This window comes from Puma concolor, chromosome C1 (genome assembly GCF_028749965.1).
Source record: "Puma concolor isolate L17-30 chromosome C1, mPumCon1.1.hap2, whole genome shotgun sequence".
Classification (NCBI taxonomy): Eukaryota; Metazoa; Chordata; class Mammalia; order Carnivora; family Felidae; genus Puma; species Puma concolor.
Genome location: NC_141674.1, coordinates 9,296,605 through 9,314,319, shown reverse-complemented (window position 1 = coordinate 9,314,319; position 17,715 = coordinate 9,296,605). Strand labels below are relative to the sequence as shown.

The 17,715-nt window shown below is 58.1% G+C and overlaps 1 protein-coding gene and 1 long non-coding RNA gene across 4 annotated transcripts in view; one reads left to right on the top strand and one right to left on the bottom strand.

Moving 5' to 3' along the window:
• Positions 1-6,163, top strand: part of DHRS3 (dehydrogenase/reductase 3) — a 41,423-nt gene extending 35,260 nt beyond the window's left edge. For all 3 annotated transcript variants that reach the window (XM_086715710.1, XM_086715711.1, XM_025935228.2), the window contains 2 exons: positions 3,098-3,223; positions 5,647-6,163. In XM_086715710.1, coding sequence (XP_086571836.1) covers positions 3,098-3,223; positions 5,647-5,731 — 211 coding nt within the window. In that variant the 3' untranslated portion in view covers positions 5,732-6,163. The remainder of the gene's footprint in view (positions 1-3,097; positions 3,224-5,646) is intronic.
• On the bottom strand, positions 5,963-11,995 carry LOC147577786 (uncharacterized). Its single transcript, XR_015254481.1, has 2 exons — positions 11,173-11,995; positions 5,963-8,736 (listed from the first exon to the last, which is right to left on the bottom strand). It is a non-coding gene; the product is annotated as an uncharacterized LOC147577786 (long non-coding RNA).
• Between the last annotated feature and the right edge of the window lie 5,720 nt (positions 11,996-17,715).

The window sequence follows — 17,715 nt, the reverse complement described above, 5'->3', positions numbered from 1 at the left end:
GCTTTACTTTGCTCATCTGTAAAACAGTGGAAATAATATTTCCCTCGGGGATCTTTGGGAGGATTACAAATAATACATGTGAGGCATCTGGTGCAAAGCCCGGCATGCTAGATGTTCAGTAATGAACGGCTGCTCTTTTTGTCCTTAACTCACAGTGAACATCTCCATGAACGCAGATGTGATTAATCTTCCTATCAGATCATACCTTTCGTGTGCCACGGAAATCCACATTTCCACCTGACTCACATGCAGATGATCACGGGTTCTGTATTTAGAGGAGGTGGGATTAATGACCGTTGATGTTCCCTATTGGCTTGCCGGCCCCCCCATACCACTTTGGGCCGGTTTCTTTTCTTCTGGGTATACAGGAGGTGCTCAGTAAATGCCTATTGGACGGAAGAGCAGCAGGGGCAATCCTGGGTTTCAGGTGGGCTCCAGGGCACAGAAGTAGGCAGGACATCAGCAGACCTCTCACGTGGTGTTCCTGTCTCATCTTCTGGCCCTTTCCTCTCTATCACTTCAAGGAAAGGCGACATTTCTCTACAGTGGTTCAGAGGTTGGGCCCAAACAGCCAAGGACCAAATCACAGCTGTGTGTGACCTTGGACAGGTGACTCAGCTTTTCTATGCCTTGGTTTCATCTTTAAGAAGGGATTGAAAGTGTACCCTTCTTCACAGCTTAGCTGAGCTCCTAGATGTGACTCACCTAGCCTGCCTGGCACGTAGTAAGCACTAGGGGAATGTTAGTTACCTGTGGTTGTGCAGGTGAGCCCCGAGGTTTGGGGGAAGGGTCATAAAAGGATGACTGATGTGTAAACAACTTCCATTCCCTAAAAGAAAAGAAAGAAAGAAAGAAAGAAAGAAAGAAAGAAAGAAAGAAAGAAAGAAGAGAAGCATTGGTTTCCTGTCCAACCATGATTAACAGCTTCCCAGCGTTAAAGGGAGGTAGAGACAGATGTTTAGGACAAAACTGATGGGTTTTCTGGCAAGAACGGCCATGTAGGTGCTGTTGTTTGCAAGTTGCTATTTATTGATCTTGTTCCATGTCCCAGCCGCAACAGCCACTTTACAAACGCTGCTACACGTGGCCCTCAGCAACCCCGTGAGGGAGCTCTTGTCCACACTTCACAGACGTGGGAACTGAGGCTCAGAGGAGCGAAGCTACTTGCCCAGGGCCACACAGATGGACATGGGCCGAACTCGCTTATTCTGCAAGTCTGCACGGCCTCCGTGGGAGTCATAGCTCCCTATATACCCATCCCACCCACCAGGAGGGAAAGGAGAAAGTCCCTCCAGCAGACGCACTGGCCTCCTCTGTCAGGCTTCCCTGCAGGGGTCTTGCTAGGAAGGGCCCCCCTGTCCCCACAGAGCTTGGCCCTATCCATCCTGTCTTCCCTTCCCCTGCATAGCAAGTAGGCCGGGCCCTGGTCGTGGCTGGAAAACCAGACTGTCCGCCATGTCTATAGGGCTCGTCAACACATTCATCTCTGCAGGCTCCCGGTGGCCATCCTTCCAGACTGCAGGGCTGTGAGCACCTTAGCTGCACGTTAAGATAGCAGAGGAAGCTCGTGGCCAGGAGGGTGTGGGGGGAGATCCACGGGTTCTCTGAGACCAACCGGGCCCGTGCTGGGGTCCCAAGAGTTGCCTTTGCCCAAGGTGACATCAGCTCCAAGAGATTCATCACCCTAAGTGCTCCTGGTACCTGAGCACAAGCACTTCGTGGGATCAAGGTCAGCCCTGCGCCTACAGGCCCACCAAGGATGGGAGGACAAGCTGCAAGTGAGGAGGGGGACAGAGATTTGGCCCGGGGCTCATGCTGGCCTGGCTTGAGCCCTTAGGGCCCTACCATCTCCCCAGAGCCTCAGCTCCCTTCTCTATGAATTGGAGCAAATGGTGCCTGTTGGATTTAGCTCAGGCCTGACAGGGAGCATCGTCACTGTGCGGGGCTCAGGTTAGAGGCCTCTGAACAGGCACGAGAAAGCTCCCTGGTGCCCGCTTATTCAATCATTCATTCATTTACCAACCCCGTGGAAGGCACTCTGTAAACGTTTGACCAGCTCAGTGAATCAATGAATCAAGGAGGGGACTGGCAAGCGGGGCAGAGAAGGGCATTCCCAGCAGACCCCCACCTCCAGACGGGCCGAGCAGGGCACATTCGGGGAGCAGCAAGTTGTTCCGGGTTCATCGGTTCAGCGAAGCGTTTATTGAGCACCCACTATATGCCAGGCACTGCACACCGGGGGCTAAAACAGGGAGCAAGACCGACCAGACCTCTGCCCTGTGGCACTCACGGTCTGACAGGGGAGACAGGCCATGGACAAGCAAACAAGCAGACAGGCAAGGCCACGTGGTAAATGCGGTCAAGGAAATTAGCAGGGGGAGGAGATCAGAGGCCACCCAGAGAGGATGGGCCGAGAACCCTCCCTGGTGGGACAGCTGGCGAAAGGCCCTGAGATGGCAGGGAGCTGAAGCGACAGAAACAGAAAGGTTGGCCTGGATTTCGGGAGCAGAGTGACAAGGGAGAGAGGTCAGGCAATGGGCAGGGCCCAGGACAGTGCTGGAAGAGGGTCTGAGCCAGGCAGCAGCAGGATCTGAGTGACATGTTAGTACTTTTTTTAATGTTTATTTATCTTGAGAGAGAGAGAGCGCGCGCACAGGGGAGGGGCAGAGAGAGGGAGAGAATCCCAAGCAGGCTCCACACTGTCAGTGCAGATCCCAACATGGGGCTCGAGCTCATGACTGTGAGATCATGACCTGAACCAAAATCAAGAGTGGGATGCCTGACCGACTGAGCCACCCGGGCGCCCCTGGGTGACATTTGAAAAGACATTTCAAAGGAAGCATTTTGAAGAATGGTTCCCAGGGGGTGGGCTACAAGACCTCCATTCTCCAGGCGAGACCCACTGGGAAGAAGGGGAAGGAGGAACTCCCGACATTTCTGGGGAAGCAGGCAGGGGCGGGGAGAATATTCCAAAGGGGACTCGAGTCTCCCAAACAGGAAAAGCCAGAGGGACGGCCCGCGGATGTTAGCCACAGAGATAGTCAGCAGAAGTGCGTGCTTCTCTAGGAGAAACCCATATTGTCTCTTCCTGTACCAGGTTCCCCAACCTCTTCCCCCCGCTGAAGCCAGAGACTGTGGCCCGGAGGACGGTGGAAGCCGTGCAGCTGAATCAGGCCCTCCTCCTTCTCCCGTGGACGATGCATGCCCTCATTATCTTGAAAAGGTACGGGCTGGGGGAGAAAGTTCTGGGTCACGTTCACGCTGGCTGTTTCCCCTTCCGCTGGTGAATGCTGGCGGGGAAGAGGCGGCAGGAGGAGAAAATACACATGTGATCGATTACTCATGTCTGCTGTGGGCAGGAAAACCAGCAGTGGTGACCTGTGTCCCAGGGACTTCCCACACTTCGTAGGGAGCAGTGGTTCTCAAAAGCATTGGTCTCAGGACTCCTTTACGATCTTAACAATTAGAAGAACCCAGGGACCTTTTTTGATGTGTCGTATCTGTTATTAGTAACTGTATGAGAAATTAAAACTGAGAAAAATTGTTACAACATTTATGTATGTGTTTAGATTTAAAATATTGATTGATTGATAGGCAGCGGTAATAAATCCATACCTTGTTATAAATATGATATTTTTAAAAATTTTTTTTCAACGTTTTTTATTTGTTTTTGGGACAGACAGAGACAGAGCATGAACGGGGGAGGGGCAGAGAGAGAGGGAGACACAGAATCGGAAACAGGCTCCAGGCTCCGAGCCATCAGCCCAGAGCCCGGCGCGGGGCTCGAACTCACAGACCGCGAGATCGTGACCTGGCTGAAGTCGGACGCTTAACCGACTGCGCCACCCAGGCGCCCCGTATATGATATTTTTATAAAACGTGTATTTTCCAAAAAATATGGAGTAGGAAGAATGGTGTTGTTTTGCATTTTGGGGAAGTTCTTTCTCTATTGCCTGACTTAATTGAAGACAACTGGATTTCTTATATCTGCTTCTGATTTTAATCGGCTATGATGTCACATGTCACGGAGCCTCCAGAAAACTCAGCTGCACGCTGTGAGAGAAGAGCGTGCGAAGGCAAATATGTCTTGGGGTTATTACAAAACCAGTTGAACCTCTGAAGAGATTTCGGGCACCCCCCCCCCCAAAGGTTCCTGGGCCACACTTTGAGAACCATTGTTCCCGAGACCAATACTTGGCCCCCGTGTTCAGGAAGGTTCAATCTAATGGGGGGGAAACAGGGTTTGCAATGTTTGGGACTCACAGAAACGCCCCAGGACTAGTCAGGTGGGAGGTACCAGAACAGACTACCTCAGGAGGTAGGCTTTCAAGAATAGATCATCCTCCTTCAGAATTGGCCCAGCATCACATTTCCTAGAACTTTCTAGACTTTGAGCAGCACACCCTGCCCATCCTGGTCCCACAATGAAGGGGCCATTCTAGGTGCCCAGCTGAACACAGGGCGTCAGGGAGAGCTTCGACCCTGGAGCCCCAGCGACCGTGGGCCCTGGTTCCTCTGGGCCTCCAGCCATCTGCCGCCTCGAACCCCCAGCTCACCGACCCCTCTGACCTGAAAGGCCTTTCCGGGAAGTGAAGCGCCCGAGTACCTTCATCAGACATCAGCTCCCAGGAACGCGGGCTCCCCTCTGGCTGTGTGTCTACAGCTGAGGATTGGCTCCAGCCGCGGGCCCAGAAGCTTCCTCATCGGGCCACATCTTTGCCTCCCTTAGTCCATCCTGACTGAGGCTCTGACATGCCCTTGGCTGCCTCTGGGAGCCCCTAGGAGGGTAGAGCCTCATGTCCTCACCAGGATGGGGCTGCCATTCCCCCCCCCCCCCCTTGGGGAGCTTCTTAGAAGCCTTTCTGAACATTTTAGGAAAAAGCTGGTTTGTCTAGAACATCTCAGTGCTTTCCACAGTAAGCCCACAGCCTACATTTCCTGTTCTATCTTCCACTAGTTTTCCACCTCCCACCCCCAACCCCTGCACTGCACCCCCTTGTCACTTTCCCCAAGAGAAACCTTTACAAGCTCAACTCCAGAACAACCACGCCCCCAGGGAGACTTCCAAATTGCTCTGGCTGGAAGTGAGCCTTTCCCATCCCGCACCTGGGGTGGTCCAGGGCCCTTCAACTTGATTCAGCAAATGGACTGGGGCCCTCTCTATGCCAAGCCCCACACTGCAGGCCAGGATCAGAGATGAGGTATCTTCAGGCATGGGTTTGCTAAGGAAACAGCGAGGACCCCCCCCCACCCCCCCACCCCAGGGCCCGTTGGGGAAGCACAGGGGCTTGGGAAGCCCAAGGAGAGGCCTGGGGGTGAATCTGGGAAGTTTCCCTGGAGGAGGTGGTAACTGCCTAACTCCTCAATCCCACACAGCAAATATTTGTTGAATGAGTGGCTCGTGGAGGGAATTGATCTCCCAGATACCTATTGGCTCCAAAATGCTAAGAATGTGGTTTTGAAAGTTTGTTTCTACCAGCCACGTTTACCTTTACCTCGGAAACATTGTTTATCCACTTACTTGAAAGCCCTTCCTTGTGGCTTGGAGAGAGGGCTGGGGCAGCTTATGGGAACCATTGCTCTACTATGACCTGGTGGCTGGTGCCCCCACTGACCCTCTTCTTTTCTCCCTCCCCACTCCCCCAGCATACTACCACAGGCTGCACTGGAGGAGATCCACAAATTCTCAGGAACCTATACCTGCATGAACACTTTCAAAGGGAGGACATAAAGGCAGGATGCAGAGACATGCTTGAAAGCCACGGAACCTGAGGGGGCCACGGCACGTGGGCACACCCCCATGCGCCTGTCCCTTGGCACACTTCTGCTGGGTGAGTGGGACTGTTCCTGTCCCCAGGAAGAATCCGGGTGAACCCCCAGGCCAGCCCCAGGACCTTTGCACAGGACTGATGGGCGTAACTCTGACCCCCATGGGGAGGCAAGAAACCAGCCAGCAGCCACCTTGACACTTTCATACATGTCTAATTCTGTAGAGTTTATTGTTAAATTGCTTCTCGAGTCTAACCAGCCTTAGCAGTGTGTTTAGACTGTTTCCAGGAGGGTCTATACCCAGATGCTTTTTTCTTTGCAAAATCCACCCATCCTCAGCTTGTGCAAACTGGTTGTATGGCAGGAATGATAAATAAAGACATCGTTTTTGCGAGTTCTTTTGCTGAAATCCCTGAACCCCTGGTCCTTGCCATTTGGGAAGGGACTGATCCCAACCACAAAACCCCATCTTTAAGAGACAGTTGTTCTGCTTGGGGTCCCCAGCTGCTAGGAGTGGAGCGGGTGAGAAGAGGGCAGAGGTGGCGAAAGGTATTGGAGCCCGAGCCTGGGGTACACGGTTCCTTGCGGCTTCTGCCAGGCCCCTCCCAACAGCCATGAGTTGGGGGACACGTTGCACCCCCATCCAGTTCCCTGATACGACCTTGACGAACTGGTGAGCAGAGAGCTGCCCTCTGCTCTGCCACAGCCCCACCAGCACAAAGCAACCAACTCAGGAGAGAACCAGTCCTTAGTGAGTACCCACTGTCTACTGAGCATGACTGGGTACTGAGAGGGCAATGTTGCTGAGAGGCCGACATTCTGAAGACCACCATCATTAAGACCAGTGTTAGGAGGGTGCTACAGGCCCCTGACCCAGATTGGACCTCAGGGGATAGACGTGAAATAGCAAAGGAGGGGCGCCTGGGTGGCGCAGTCGGTTAAGCGTCCGACTTCAGCCAGGTCACGATCTCGCGCTCCGTGAGTTCGAGCCCCGCGTCAGGCTCTGGGCTGACGGCTCAGAGCCTGGAGCCTGTTTCCGATTCTGTGTCTCCCTCTCTCTCTGACCCTCCCCCGTTCATGCTCTGTCTCTCTCTGTCCCAAAAATAAATAAACGTTGAAAAAAAAAAATTTAAAAAAAAAAATTTAAAAAAAAGAAATAGCAAAGGGGCACCCGGGTGGCTCAGTCGGTTAAGCATCCGACTTCGCCTCAGGTCATGATCTCGCAGTTTGTGGGTTCGAGCCCCGCGTCGGGCTCTGTGCTGACGGCTCGGAGCCTGGAGCCCGCTTCGGATTCTGTGTCTCCCTCTCTCTCTGCCCCTCCCCTGGTCACGCTCTGTCTCTCTCTCCTTGAAAAATAAATAAGCATTAAAAGAAGAAGTGGAATGGCAAAGAACGAGGAGGTTTGGAATGGCACAACAGACCCGGGCTCAGTCAACGGGGAAAATCACAGCCAAGGAGATGTGGGGAGAGACGCCCCCTGGTTCGCCTGGTGTATGCTCTTCCCTGCTGCAGCAAGCTTAGTAAACCTGACCTTGGCAGGGGCACAGGTGAACAATGGCCTCCGTGCACACGGCTCTTGCTGGTGGGTGGCCAGGAGCAGGGAGGGGAACGGGCAGTGGTTCCCCAGAGGTGAAGACGGTCACAGGCCACCAATCCAATGGAAGAGCCTCCCACGTGCTGTGTAAGGCCAGCGTTTCCACACAACTCACGTTAGCAGATTAATCTCGGAGCTCAGGCTGTTGTCAGATCTGTGTGCAGAAACGCCAAGTCATGGTCACATCCGCTGCTCGTGTAGTACCTGCCAAGTGGCCGCCAAGTCAAGGGCATCACATTCTAACGGTGAATCATCCGTTGCACCAGGCAGCAGCTCTCGGGAAGCCCTTCCAGCAGCCACAATGTGTATCAGCCAAGATATGACCCCAGGAGTCATCCCTTCAACAACGGAGGCTTGTCTTAGGATTGCCACTTGTCCTTCAAGGGTGGCTACAGCTCTGCTCTGTGTCCTCTTTGCGCTGGGAGCCTGGCCAAGAGAGGAGCCAACATCTGGGATGATGTCTTATGGCAAAAGTAGTAGACACGCCTGGCCACCCGGCATCGGCTCTGAAAGTTTCTGCCTGGAAACAAGGGATGTCACTTCCACTCACAGCTCATTGGCCAGAACAGGTCACGTGGTCCAGACGGCCGTGGGTGTGGCTGGCCATACAATCCCCCTGGAAGAGTGGTCCGTAATTTTGAACTATTACGCCATGTGCCACGCCGTGGAAGTCGTCCGTAGAACATAAGGAAAAAGTGAAATGTAGGCAGGGGATGGAGGGAAGCCGATAGATGCCGCCCAGGGATGTGGTGGCCTCTCAGTGCTTCTTCACACCGGGCCCTGAGCGGAGCCCCAAAGAAGCATTGGCCTTTTGGTGGGGCTGGTTTTGGAAAGATCGTTTTGTAGGCGAGAAAACAGGCTCGGAGCAGGGAGATTGCGTGCCCGGGTTCGTAGGGCTGGTAAAGACCAGAGGCAGAATTTGAACCTGGCTCTGAGCTACAAGACCCGTCACACCGGCAAGAGACTCATCACCTTCATTTTGGTGCTTGAGGACATGTGTCACAAAGTCGGGGGGAGGGGTGGGGAGAAAGCTGCTAACGGTGTCCCCCTGGTACCCTTGCCAGCCCAGTGAGGTCAGTCTCGGAATGTCCATGGGCTTGGCCTGCCCCCTCTGCTGTCCCAGAACCACAGCCAGATGTCTGTCACTGGCTCTCACGGGAGACAGGTTCCAGGTGGGGGGCACATCTTCATGGGCAGGGATGGATGAGGAGGAAGAAGTGGGGATCCTGTCTACTGAGCTAGTGTGTCCAGTTCAACTGCCCCTTTTGTGATCATCCTTGAGTGGCAAGCAGATTTCTGAGGTTACAGCTGGCTCCAGGCCAACCTTTTGGAGGGAATTGGACTCCTGAAGTTTCCACGAAATTGCATGTGACCTGCAGGCCAGGAACACAGTGAGGATCCCAGGGGTCTGAGTGGACTCTGGGAGTGACAGGGCCAGCCAGCGCCTCCCCCTGCCCCCCATCCCACCCGACAAGGGCTTCGTGAGAATGGAATTGGCTTGGCTGCAGTGGGACCTCACATCTTCCCAGAGCCCCCGGGGCTTCTCCTGACAGCCAGGCAGGGCCTGGTCCCACCCCGACCCCTCCCTCTCTGCTGGGACACTTTTCAGTCTTTCTCTGGATCTCTTCCCAGAGGAACCAGGGAAAAAGCCTTGGGCAGATTCCCAGGAGGCCCTATCCTGGTCCCTCCCCCAGAATGGTCTGGGTGCTTGGAAAGCCTTGAGCGTGAGGGAGGAGATCTAATTCTGTCCCTGAGCTTAGCCAAGCCAATGAGAGTGACAAACACTGAACTCTGACTTCCTGACCCCCGAGGGGCAGGACAGGGCATGCCAACCCTGCAGAGGAGGCTCGGGCCCTGGGAAATGACCTAGTTGTCATGCCGGGGGCCCCTCCCTATCTCCAAAGAGAATCAGAGTGGAGGTGGGCACCAGGCCCAGGGAGGCGCCAGACCCGAGCCCATCCTGGCAGGGTTCCAGGGACCTGGTTATCTGGCCTGGCCAGTGGCCAAGAGTTGAATCCTGTGGCCACAGCCCCGCTCCTAAGGCCAGAACGATTTGAGAAGTGGAGTCTCTTCTTCTCGGGCCAAACCAATGGCCAGAAGGGACCAGGATGACAGAAAACTCCTGGGCTGACCACGGGCTCAGCCCTACCCCAGATTGTCCCCCTTCTGAGCCCTTCTCATCATGCCCCTGGAGATGTCCCAGTCTGATGGGGGACAAAAAAGGGAACCAGGTTACAAATAAATGAATCCTGCTGCCTGAGTGCCGTGCAGCACAGAGGGAACAAAATGCTTGCAGGTGGGAGGATGGGGGTCCGGGGTCAGGGAGGGGCCGCTGTGGGGTGCTGTCCCTCCACCATCGTGCATCTGGAACTTCTCCCACTGAGGAGGCTTCTCTGATTTTCAGAAAGGGGACCATTAATAAGAGCCCAGAGGTCTATGTTTGTGAAGAGAACATCGATACGCAGTCACTCCTGACTTCGAGCAAAGCAGGGGGTGACGACGGTGTCTGTCGGCACAGAAAGAAGGCTGGGAACCACCTGTGGGCACCCCAGTCACTCTGCGTTCCCCTCCAGTAGGGCCCTCATACTGGGATCCAGTTTACCAACATTTATTAACACACTTCTCCTCCTAAACTGTGTGCTGTGGAACAGAGCCTGGGCCTGGGGGCCACTGCCCCTCTCACCTCCCATGCCTCCCCCCCCCGCCCCGAGGCCCTCAGCTTCCAGGAAACCAGCAGATCCCTGAGTACTCAGCTTCTCCCAGCCCACCATGGCCCGAGGCTCCCCAAGCATCAGGAGGCCCCAGTATTTTCAGGGAGGGATCCAGACTGGAGTTCCACTGGCTCTTCTCCCTCCTGCATGTGAGGTCACCTTTCCTGTCCTGCGGAAGGGACAAGATGTTCCTGCCTCCTTGCCTCCTGGGCAGCGATGAGTGTCCAGTGCAGAGGTTCTGGGAACTTTGGGAGGGGGATAATGTGATGCTGCTGGCTCCCACAGCTCCTAGCCAAGACCGATCTGCCCCTCGGGACACCACACCGTCTTGGTGTGGCCCAGCCTGACCTGTGACAGCAGCCTGCCCTGAGGCCTGGTTATAGCTCCTCCGAGGCTGGGGCGGAACGAAGCTGGAGCTCAGGAGACCCCAACGTGGGCGGTAGGTGCAGGGGCCGGGAGGCCTGTGGGGAGGGCAGAGCAAAGGGGTCAGACAGAGAAATGCTACATCGGAGGGGGTTCTGCCATCTTCCAGGACACAGCGGGCAGGGCCGGGGAGTCTGGCAACCCCCCACCTCCCCCCCTGCCCCCCCACCCCCCACCCCCCACCCACCATGCTTGGCTCTGGGCAGGCCCTTTGTGCCCAAGTCTCTCCGGGGCTCAGGAAGAAAATAACCACAGAAGTCCCCTGGGAAGGCATTGCCAGGTGTGACTCGATGGGCCCTGCCCTCCTAGGGAGCCGCTCTCAGCACGTGGATCCCCTTGGGTGGACGGCAGGCCTCGGAGGCAGGGCCCCCATCCCACACTAGCTGGCTGGGGAAGCCCGTGCGGGGCGGCCTGGCAACCAGTGCACAGCTGTGTGACCCCGGGGTCACTGACTTCCCTGGATGGAAGCAGCTGCGAGGGAATATTTCTGCAGGGCCCCGAAGCCTAGACGCCAGGTCGCTAAAGGTTACCTGGTCCCGCCCGCGTGGCCAGGCCCACAGCCCCTTCTCCAGCACGCGCGAACCTGCCCTCCCGGGAGGCGCCCTCCCTGGCCACGGTGGCCTGGGCTGCCCCCCATATCAGCCTCGCCCTGACTTCGTTCATTGCCTGTCTCACCAGATCGGAGGTGGGCAGGGGCCGTCGTTAATGTTTCCACGTGTAACGGCTGTATGGAGATTCACCTGCTCGAAGTGTACAATTCAGTGGCCCGTGGTACATGCATGGGGTTATGCAGCCCCCACCGCAAACATCTTTGGGAACGTGCGTGCAGGATGTGGTCTTTCCGTCTGGCTTCTTTCCCTCAGCAAACGCGTTCGGGGCTCACCCTGCAGTCGCACGGGGCGTCGGTGCCTTTTCACGGCTGAAAACTCTTGCGTGGCATGCGTCTACTGCGGCCTGTTTGCCCAGTCCTCACCCTCGAAGGATCTTCCGGGCCATTTCTGTTTACTGGCTCTGTCGGGCTGAGTCTCTTCCCCTCCAGACCGGACGCTCCGTGAGCACCTGGGCCGGTCCACGCCGGCTCAGCACCTGGAGGAGTGCGTGGCGTGGTAAATATTTGCCGTCTGGATGAAGAGGGACGGAGCCTTTGTCAGAGGCAGCCACCGTCGGCGTGCTGCCTTCTCACGGCACACCCCGTTCTCCCATCCACCTCCCCTTGTACTCCAGATGGGCCCCTGCATCGTAAAACCAACATTTACCATTCGACGTTCAGGGCGCTACGTTCAGGGGCTCAGTGTTTCTCACCGAGGCCCTGCTGACGTTTCGGTCGGTCGGGGACACTTCTCTGCGGGGGACCGTCCTGTGCATTGCAGACTGTTCTGCGGCATCCCTGGTCTCTACTCACTAGATGCCAGGCGCCTCACCCTCCTGGTTGTGACAGCCAGAGATGATGCCGCAAATGCCCCCCGAGGAGCTGACCGCCCCCCTGTGTCTGCACACATTTTCTTGTTTCGTTCCCATCGCGGGCCACAGCCTCGGGAGCTGGCGCTACGGGCACTGGCTGGCAGAGGAGGCCCCGGGGGGGTTCAGCGGCCTGACCACGGACAGGCCAGCTCCAGAAGCAGATGGGAAGCTGCCGTCCCAGGGTGGGCCCTTAACCCACAGGCAGGAGCCGGGAATCCAGGAGGCTTTGGGCCCCTCCGGCCGCCTGCATCACACTTGAGTTTCTCTGCCTCTGGACTCGGTTTGAAAACTCCCTCACGCCGCCCTCTTGGTGAGTTCCGCCAACGCTGCAGAATTTTCCGGGCTGCTCCCCACCCCCCCCCCCCCGCCCCCAAATCCTTATCATTCCTTTCATTTTTCAATGTTCACAAGACAAAGGAAATAAGCACTTGGAGGAAGACACAAGCTGTGTTTGTTCCCTAGCTGCCGCTGTGATGTAACTGAATCCTGGCTGGGGAGGTCACACTGGGGACCACGCGCAGAGCCCAACCCCGGGGCTAGCTGTGGGCACGTCAGCTTCTGCGACCCTGGCGTGTTGACAGGAGGCAAAAGGTCCCCAAACCCCACCCTGGACTCCCTGTGGCAGTGGACTATAACAGGGGGGTGGACAGGGGGGTTCTGGCCCAGCCCACATTTTTCTCAGCCATCCGGGGTCCCCCCCTGGCTGAGGGCCCGCTGACAGCCTGGGGAGCTGACTTAACCAGGAGCCAGGGCTGGACGCAGAGAAGGGCTGAGGCTCGACTTTGGAGGCAGCCAAATCTGAATCCTGGCTCTGTGTGGCAGGTCACGTAACCTGCCAGAGCCTCAGTTTCCTCATCTGTACCCTCCCTGCTGTGGCCAGCACTGAAGAGAATCCCTCCACCCACTTCTGTGCGTCACTTATTTGAGTGAAAGGCCGAGAAAGCATCTGATTGGTGGGGTGGTGATCACAGGGCCACGCCTCAGGTGCCAGGAGCAGGCAAACCACAAGTAGAACCTCTGTATGCCTCTGGCTTCTAGTCAGGAGGTCCCCTGGGACCACCCTGGACTTCAGACAAGAGCTGGTGCCCTGACCGGCAGATGGCCTTCCATGGGACACTGGCAGACTCCCTGAGTGAGTCCCATCCACAATGATTCTTGTTTAGGCAAAAGGGGGGATTTATTGGTTCACATAATCAGAAAGCCCAGTGATAGGTGATTTCAGGTATGGCTGGATCCAGGGGTTCCAGCGATGTTTCCAGGACCATCAGGACCTTCAGTTCCACATCCTCTGGGCTGGCTTTGCTCCCAAACATCTTGTTCTAGTGACCGCAAGGTGATTGCTCAGCTCCAGCCTTACCCCCTCCCAGGCTCAAGGGCAGCAGAGGAAAGAGACTGGATCTTCCCAGTCAATCGGAGTTAGTTCTGACTGGTGATAGTTGGCTTGACTTGAGTCACATGTCCACTGTGACCCAATCACAACAGCCAGAGGAATGCAATGCTCTGATTGGCTGGTCCTGAGACCTGCCGTCTGTCCTGGCAGCTTGGAAGGGAATCAAGCCCGTTAAAACACGTGGACTGGAGTTGGGATGGCATTGGGTCCCCAGAAGTCCGGTGGGGTGCCCCAGCCAGGAGAAAGGAGAAAGGGTTCTGGGTAACAAAAGCAGCCGTCACCAGAGTGACCAGTGGTGGGCTCCCTGACATGCCGCTGGCCATGCCCCACGGGCAGTACTGAGCTCCCAGAGCAGAACCGGGGCCTCTCCTGACTGACAGTTGGCCAGTGTGGTGACAGATGGTTGGCGGCCCCCTGCCGACCTCTGGCCCCGTCTGACGGGCAGCCAGCAGGCACCCCGGTGGGCAGTTGGCCCTCAAAGTGCTTGGCAGCCGACCGGCCGTATCTGGCAGTCTTTCCTGGGGGCTGCCCTGCAGAACACGGGGAGATCTCCTGGGCTCACCACCGCCCCACTCTGGCTCGGCCTTCCTTACACCACGGCCCCAGCTGGGCAGAGAAGATGGCAGGGGGAAGGCCAGAGCTGGCTCCCTGGCCTCCGGCAGGAGCTAGAGGACTTTGGGGGCCAGTGGTTCCCTCCGAAAGCCAGGGGCCTGTGGCCCTGGAATGCAGGGATCCAGGAAATGTGCGAATGGGCACCCGGCCTGGCCCTGCTCGCTCAGTGTCACTCAGCTTCTAGTAGTTCTGAAAGGCCCACCAGGGGTCGGGCGCTGGGGCTCCAGGCGGCGGGCGGTGGCAGCCGTGAACTTCACAGGCAGGGCTGGCCCTCACTGAGCTGGCGGCCCATCGGGGAAGAGGGGCCTGGCTGGGGTGCTGACGACGTAGATGTGCCCTGTGGATGTGTGTGGAGGGGGGGCCTTCCAGAGAGGTGATTTGTCAGCTGAGGCCGCGGGGGGGCCCCACCGGGAGGAGCAGAGAGCAAAGGCCCGGCTAGAGGAGTGTCCGAGGCCATGAAAGAAGGTTGGAGCAGCTCTCGGGGAGGGGTGTGCCAGCCGCTGGCCCTCTGAGCTCTGGGGAGGCTGTGAGGCTGTGATGGGCCCGGGAGAGGATCTGCGCTCTCCTCCCAAGGACAGTGACAGGATCAGCCTTGCCTTTTAGGAAGGTCCTTGTGGATCCAGAGGGAACCGATTGTGGGGCCAGGGGTGGAAGGTGGGGGGCAGTTGGGTAATCCAGATGAGAGAGGGTGGTGACCCTGAGCGGAGAGGGGTGGGTGTGACAGATCAGGGAGTTCGCTTTCGGTGGCATCGTGGGGCCTGGCGGCTGCCCCCACCCCAGGGCTGTGGTCAACAGCTGCCCAGTGCCGTGCACAGAGGGATCCTAGGACTGCACACTCGTCCCCCCCGCCAGCCCCCCACACCGCGTCTGCACGCGGTCCGCTTCCAAGGACCCAGTGGAGGAAGCGCTTTGTGCCTTCTTTGCGCGTCCTCGTGTTGTCCCTGGAGGCTGCCACACGTGCCACTTTCGTAGTTTCGGAAAGGGATTTGGTGACTGGAAAGGGGGGACAAGGTGAGCGTGGGGACCGCCACGCTGGCCGGTTGGGCCGCTGACAACTCCCAGGACGACAGAGGTGGCTCCGGCCGCCCCGGCCCCTTCTGCCACCGCCGTAACCCGGGCTGCCCCGTGGGTTTCGGGAGACCACGTGTCTCACGTGCCAGGGGTGGCTGTCGCTGCTATGCCTGTCCCCTCCCCTCCCCCATCACACTCATCCCTGCCCCCTCCCCCCACCCCCACATGACTGGAATAAGAGGCTAAGACGAGGCAGGTCTGGACGTCCGGCCCCGGGGAGGCCGCCACAGACTGAAGGCCGGGCCACCCCCGGGCCAGGGAAGGAGGCTGGCCTCTTCTCCTCGGCCAGCTGGTCCATGCGTCCGGCTCCTGCCCGGGGCCAGGATGACAGATGGCCCCCGAAGGAAAGGTCAGTGTCTTGGCAGAGGCGGGCGGGGTGGGGCGCCTTCTGAGCGCTCGCTCGGCCCACGGCTGGCGTTTGGGAGCCTGGACCTCGACAGCAACCGGACTTTATTTTGGTTACTAAGGATGGGAAGGTTCGGGTCATAAATAAACTGCCTGGCTGGGCAGCCGGCCTCCGATCCCCCAGGGCGGCCCGCGGGCTGAGGCCTCTTCAAGGCCAGCGTGTCCCCCGCCTCTCGGCCCCCGGGGCGGGAGGTCTGGCGGCGGGGGCTGGGGAGCCCAGTGGGGAGGCGGGGGAGAGAGGAAGGGGTCTCGGGGCCTGGGTTCAGAGCAAGGTTAGCCAAATAGTGGATAAATTAAGCGAGGGAAACAGACATCTCCCCTCTCGGTGAACTTTTCACCCAGCTAACCTGCTCCACACCCACTCAGGTGGCAGCAACTCCCGCCCCGTGGCTGTCACCTCCCTGGGGGGGTTGTCACCTGCGTCTTCCCCCCAGCCACCAGCACCACCACCCCAGGAGAGCAGGTTGGGACAGAGCCCCCAGGCTCCCAGGCCACGGGCCCAACGCAGGGCTGCCGACACCTCATTCAGAAACTTGGGGATCTGACCCAGCCCGAAGTTTGAATTTGGGCAGCCCCTGCCCTCCTCTCCCCTCACCCGGTGCTCTCTCCCTGGGTGGGTCCCACGATTCTGGCCCAGCCGGCACCTGCCCCTGATGGAGCCGGGGACTACTGGGGCGGGGCCGAGGTTGTCTTCCCTGAAAATGGCCCTACAGGTTTAGGGCAGGACCCTCTACCCGGACCTCCTTCTCTTGGCTTGCTTCAGGCCTGAGCCACCCCTCAAGGGACCAGCTCCATCTTCAGGGGGCGAGGCAAGAGGCCCTCCCCATGGAAGTGGTCCCCCAAGCAACCGCCATTGCCCCGGGCTCTGTGCCACGAGCAGGTATGTCCCTCGGCCAGCAGAGTCTTCTCTGAGCCGGGGCCTGCGGACAGACGCGGCCTCACGGGTCATCAGGCTACAGTGTGTGTGCCAGAGGAAGGCCTGGGCATCGAGAAGGCCCTCCCCAGGAGGGGAGTCTGCTGAAGAGCGGGAGGGGGCCCTGACGACAGCCACCAGGCCTTCTCTGCCCACTGTCCTGTTCTCTCGTGGCCGTCCAGCCTGGACACATAGCTGCTGCTTGGAAGAAATGCGCGACCCTGGCGCACAGGTAAGCAGGGCCGGGAGACAAACGGGGCCCGGAAGGGGCCAGGCGTTCACTTGCTCCGTGGGCACGTCGGGATGAGTGCCCGCTGCATGCTGGGCCCCGGGCCTGGGGCCGGGGACACGGAGAAAATGCGGTGGGCCAGGAGCCTGTGCTGGCTGAGCGGAGAGAAGATGGATGGACAGATAGGCCAGTATACAGACCAGTCACAGGGGCAAATATCAGACAGTGGCTGGAGCGGTCAGTGAAGACTTCCCGGAGCCGGTGACATCTGAGCTGCGGTCAGGATCCTAAGGAGGAGACATCCTTGTAAAGGGAGGGATGTGGGGCGAGGCAGAGAGCTGGGCCGGCCTGAAGCACAGGGCTGTGGGGCAGCGTCGGAGGCCAGGCCTCCACCTTAGCTTTGCCCTTGGCCCTCCTGGTACATTATCTTCTTGTCTGCTCAGACCAACCCACCTCCCTGACAAGGACACCAGCTGGTCCTAGCGACCGCACGGGGCTGCGCAGTGACAAGCCCTTTGGATGGCGGTGGGTGGTCTGGACGGAGCCCGGGCTCGGACACTCGCCTTCGGGGGCCGCAGTTTGGATTCTGTGAGATGGGGACTCAGTGCCCACCCTCCCGAGGACTGGGGAAGAGGAGAGCTGCCCAGGAGTCCTCATTTCTCCGGAGAGAGGGTGGGGGGCACCTGCAGCGTGGCAGAAGGTGTGAGCAGAGGCTCCCCTGTTCTGCATTTACATGTGGCCCGCACCCCCCAGAGGAGATGGAAACCTGAATGCTGTGGTCTTGCCCTCTGTACCCTCCTTCCCTGGGCACTGCTGCAAGGCCTTGGCTGTCTATAGGCAGGGAGGGCTGGAGGAGCCCTCGGGCTCCGTCACGGCCGATGTCATCTCCCAGACGGTGGCCTTCGAGAAGCTGCTGCTCCTCCATTGGACTCAGAGCCATCCTTCCCGTTCAACAAATGTGTCTGGTTTTAGGCCAAATAATGTGGGGAACCTGGTCCCGCTGGCTGTGTTCCCAAGAAGGGGCGCTGCGGACAGATGTAGTCACTCCCTCCCGCCTGGTGTTTCTGGGGATCAGGAGCCTGGAAGTGGTGGAAAGGGCACTACTGGGGATGGGGCCTGCGGACACCACCCCATAAT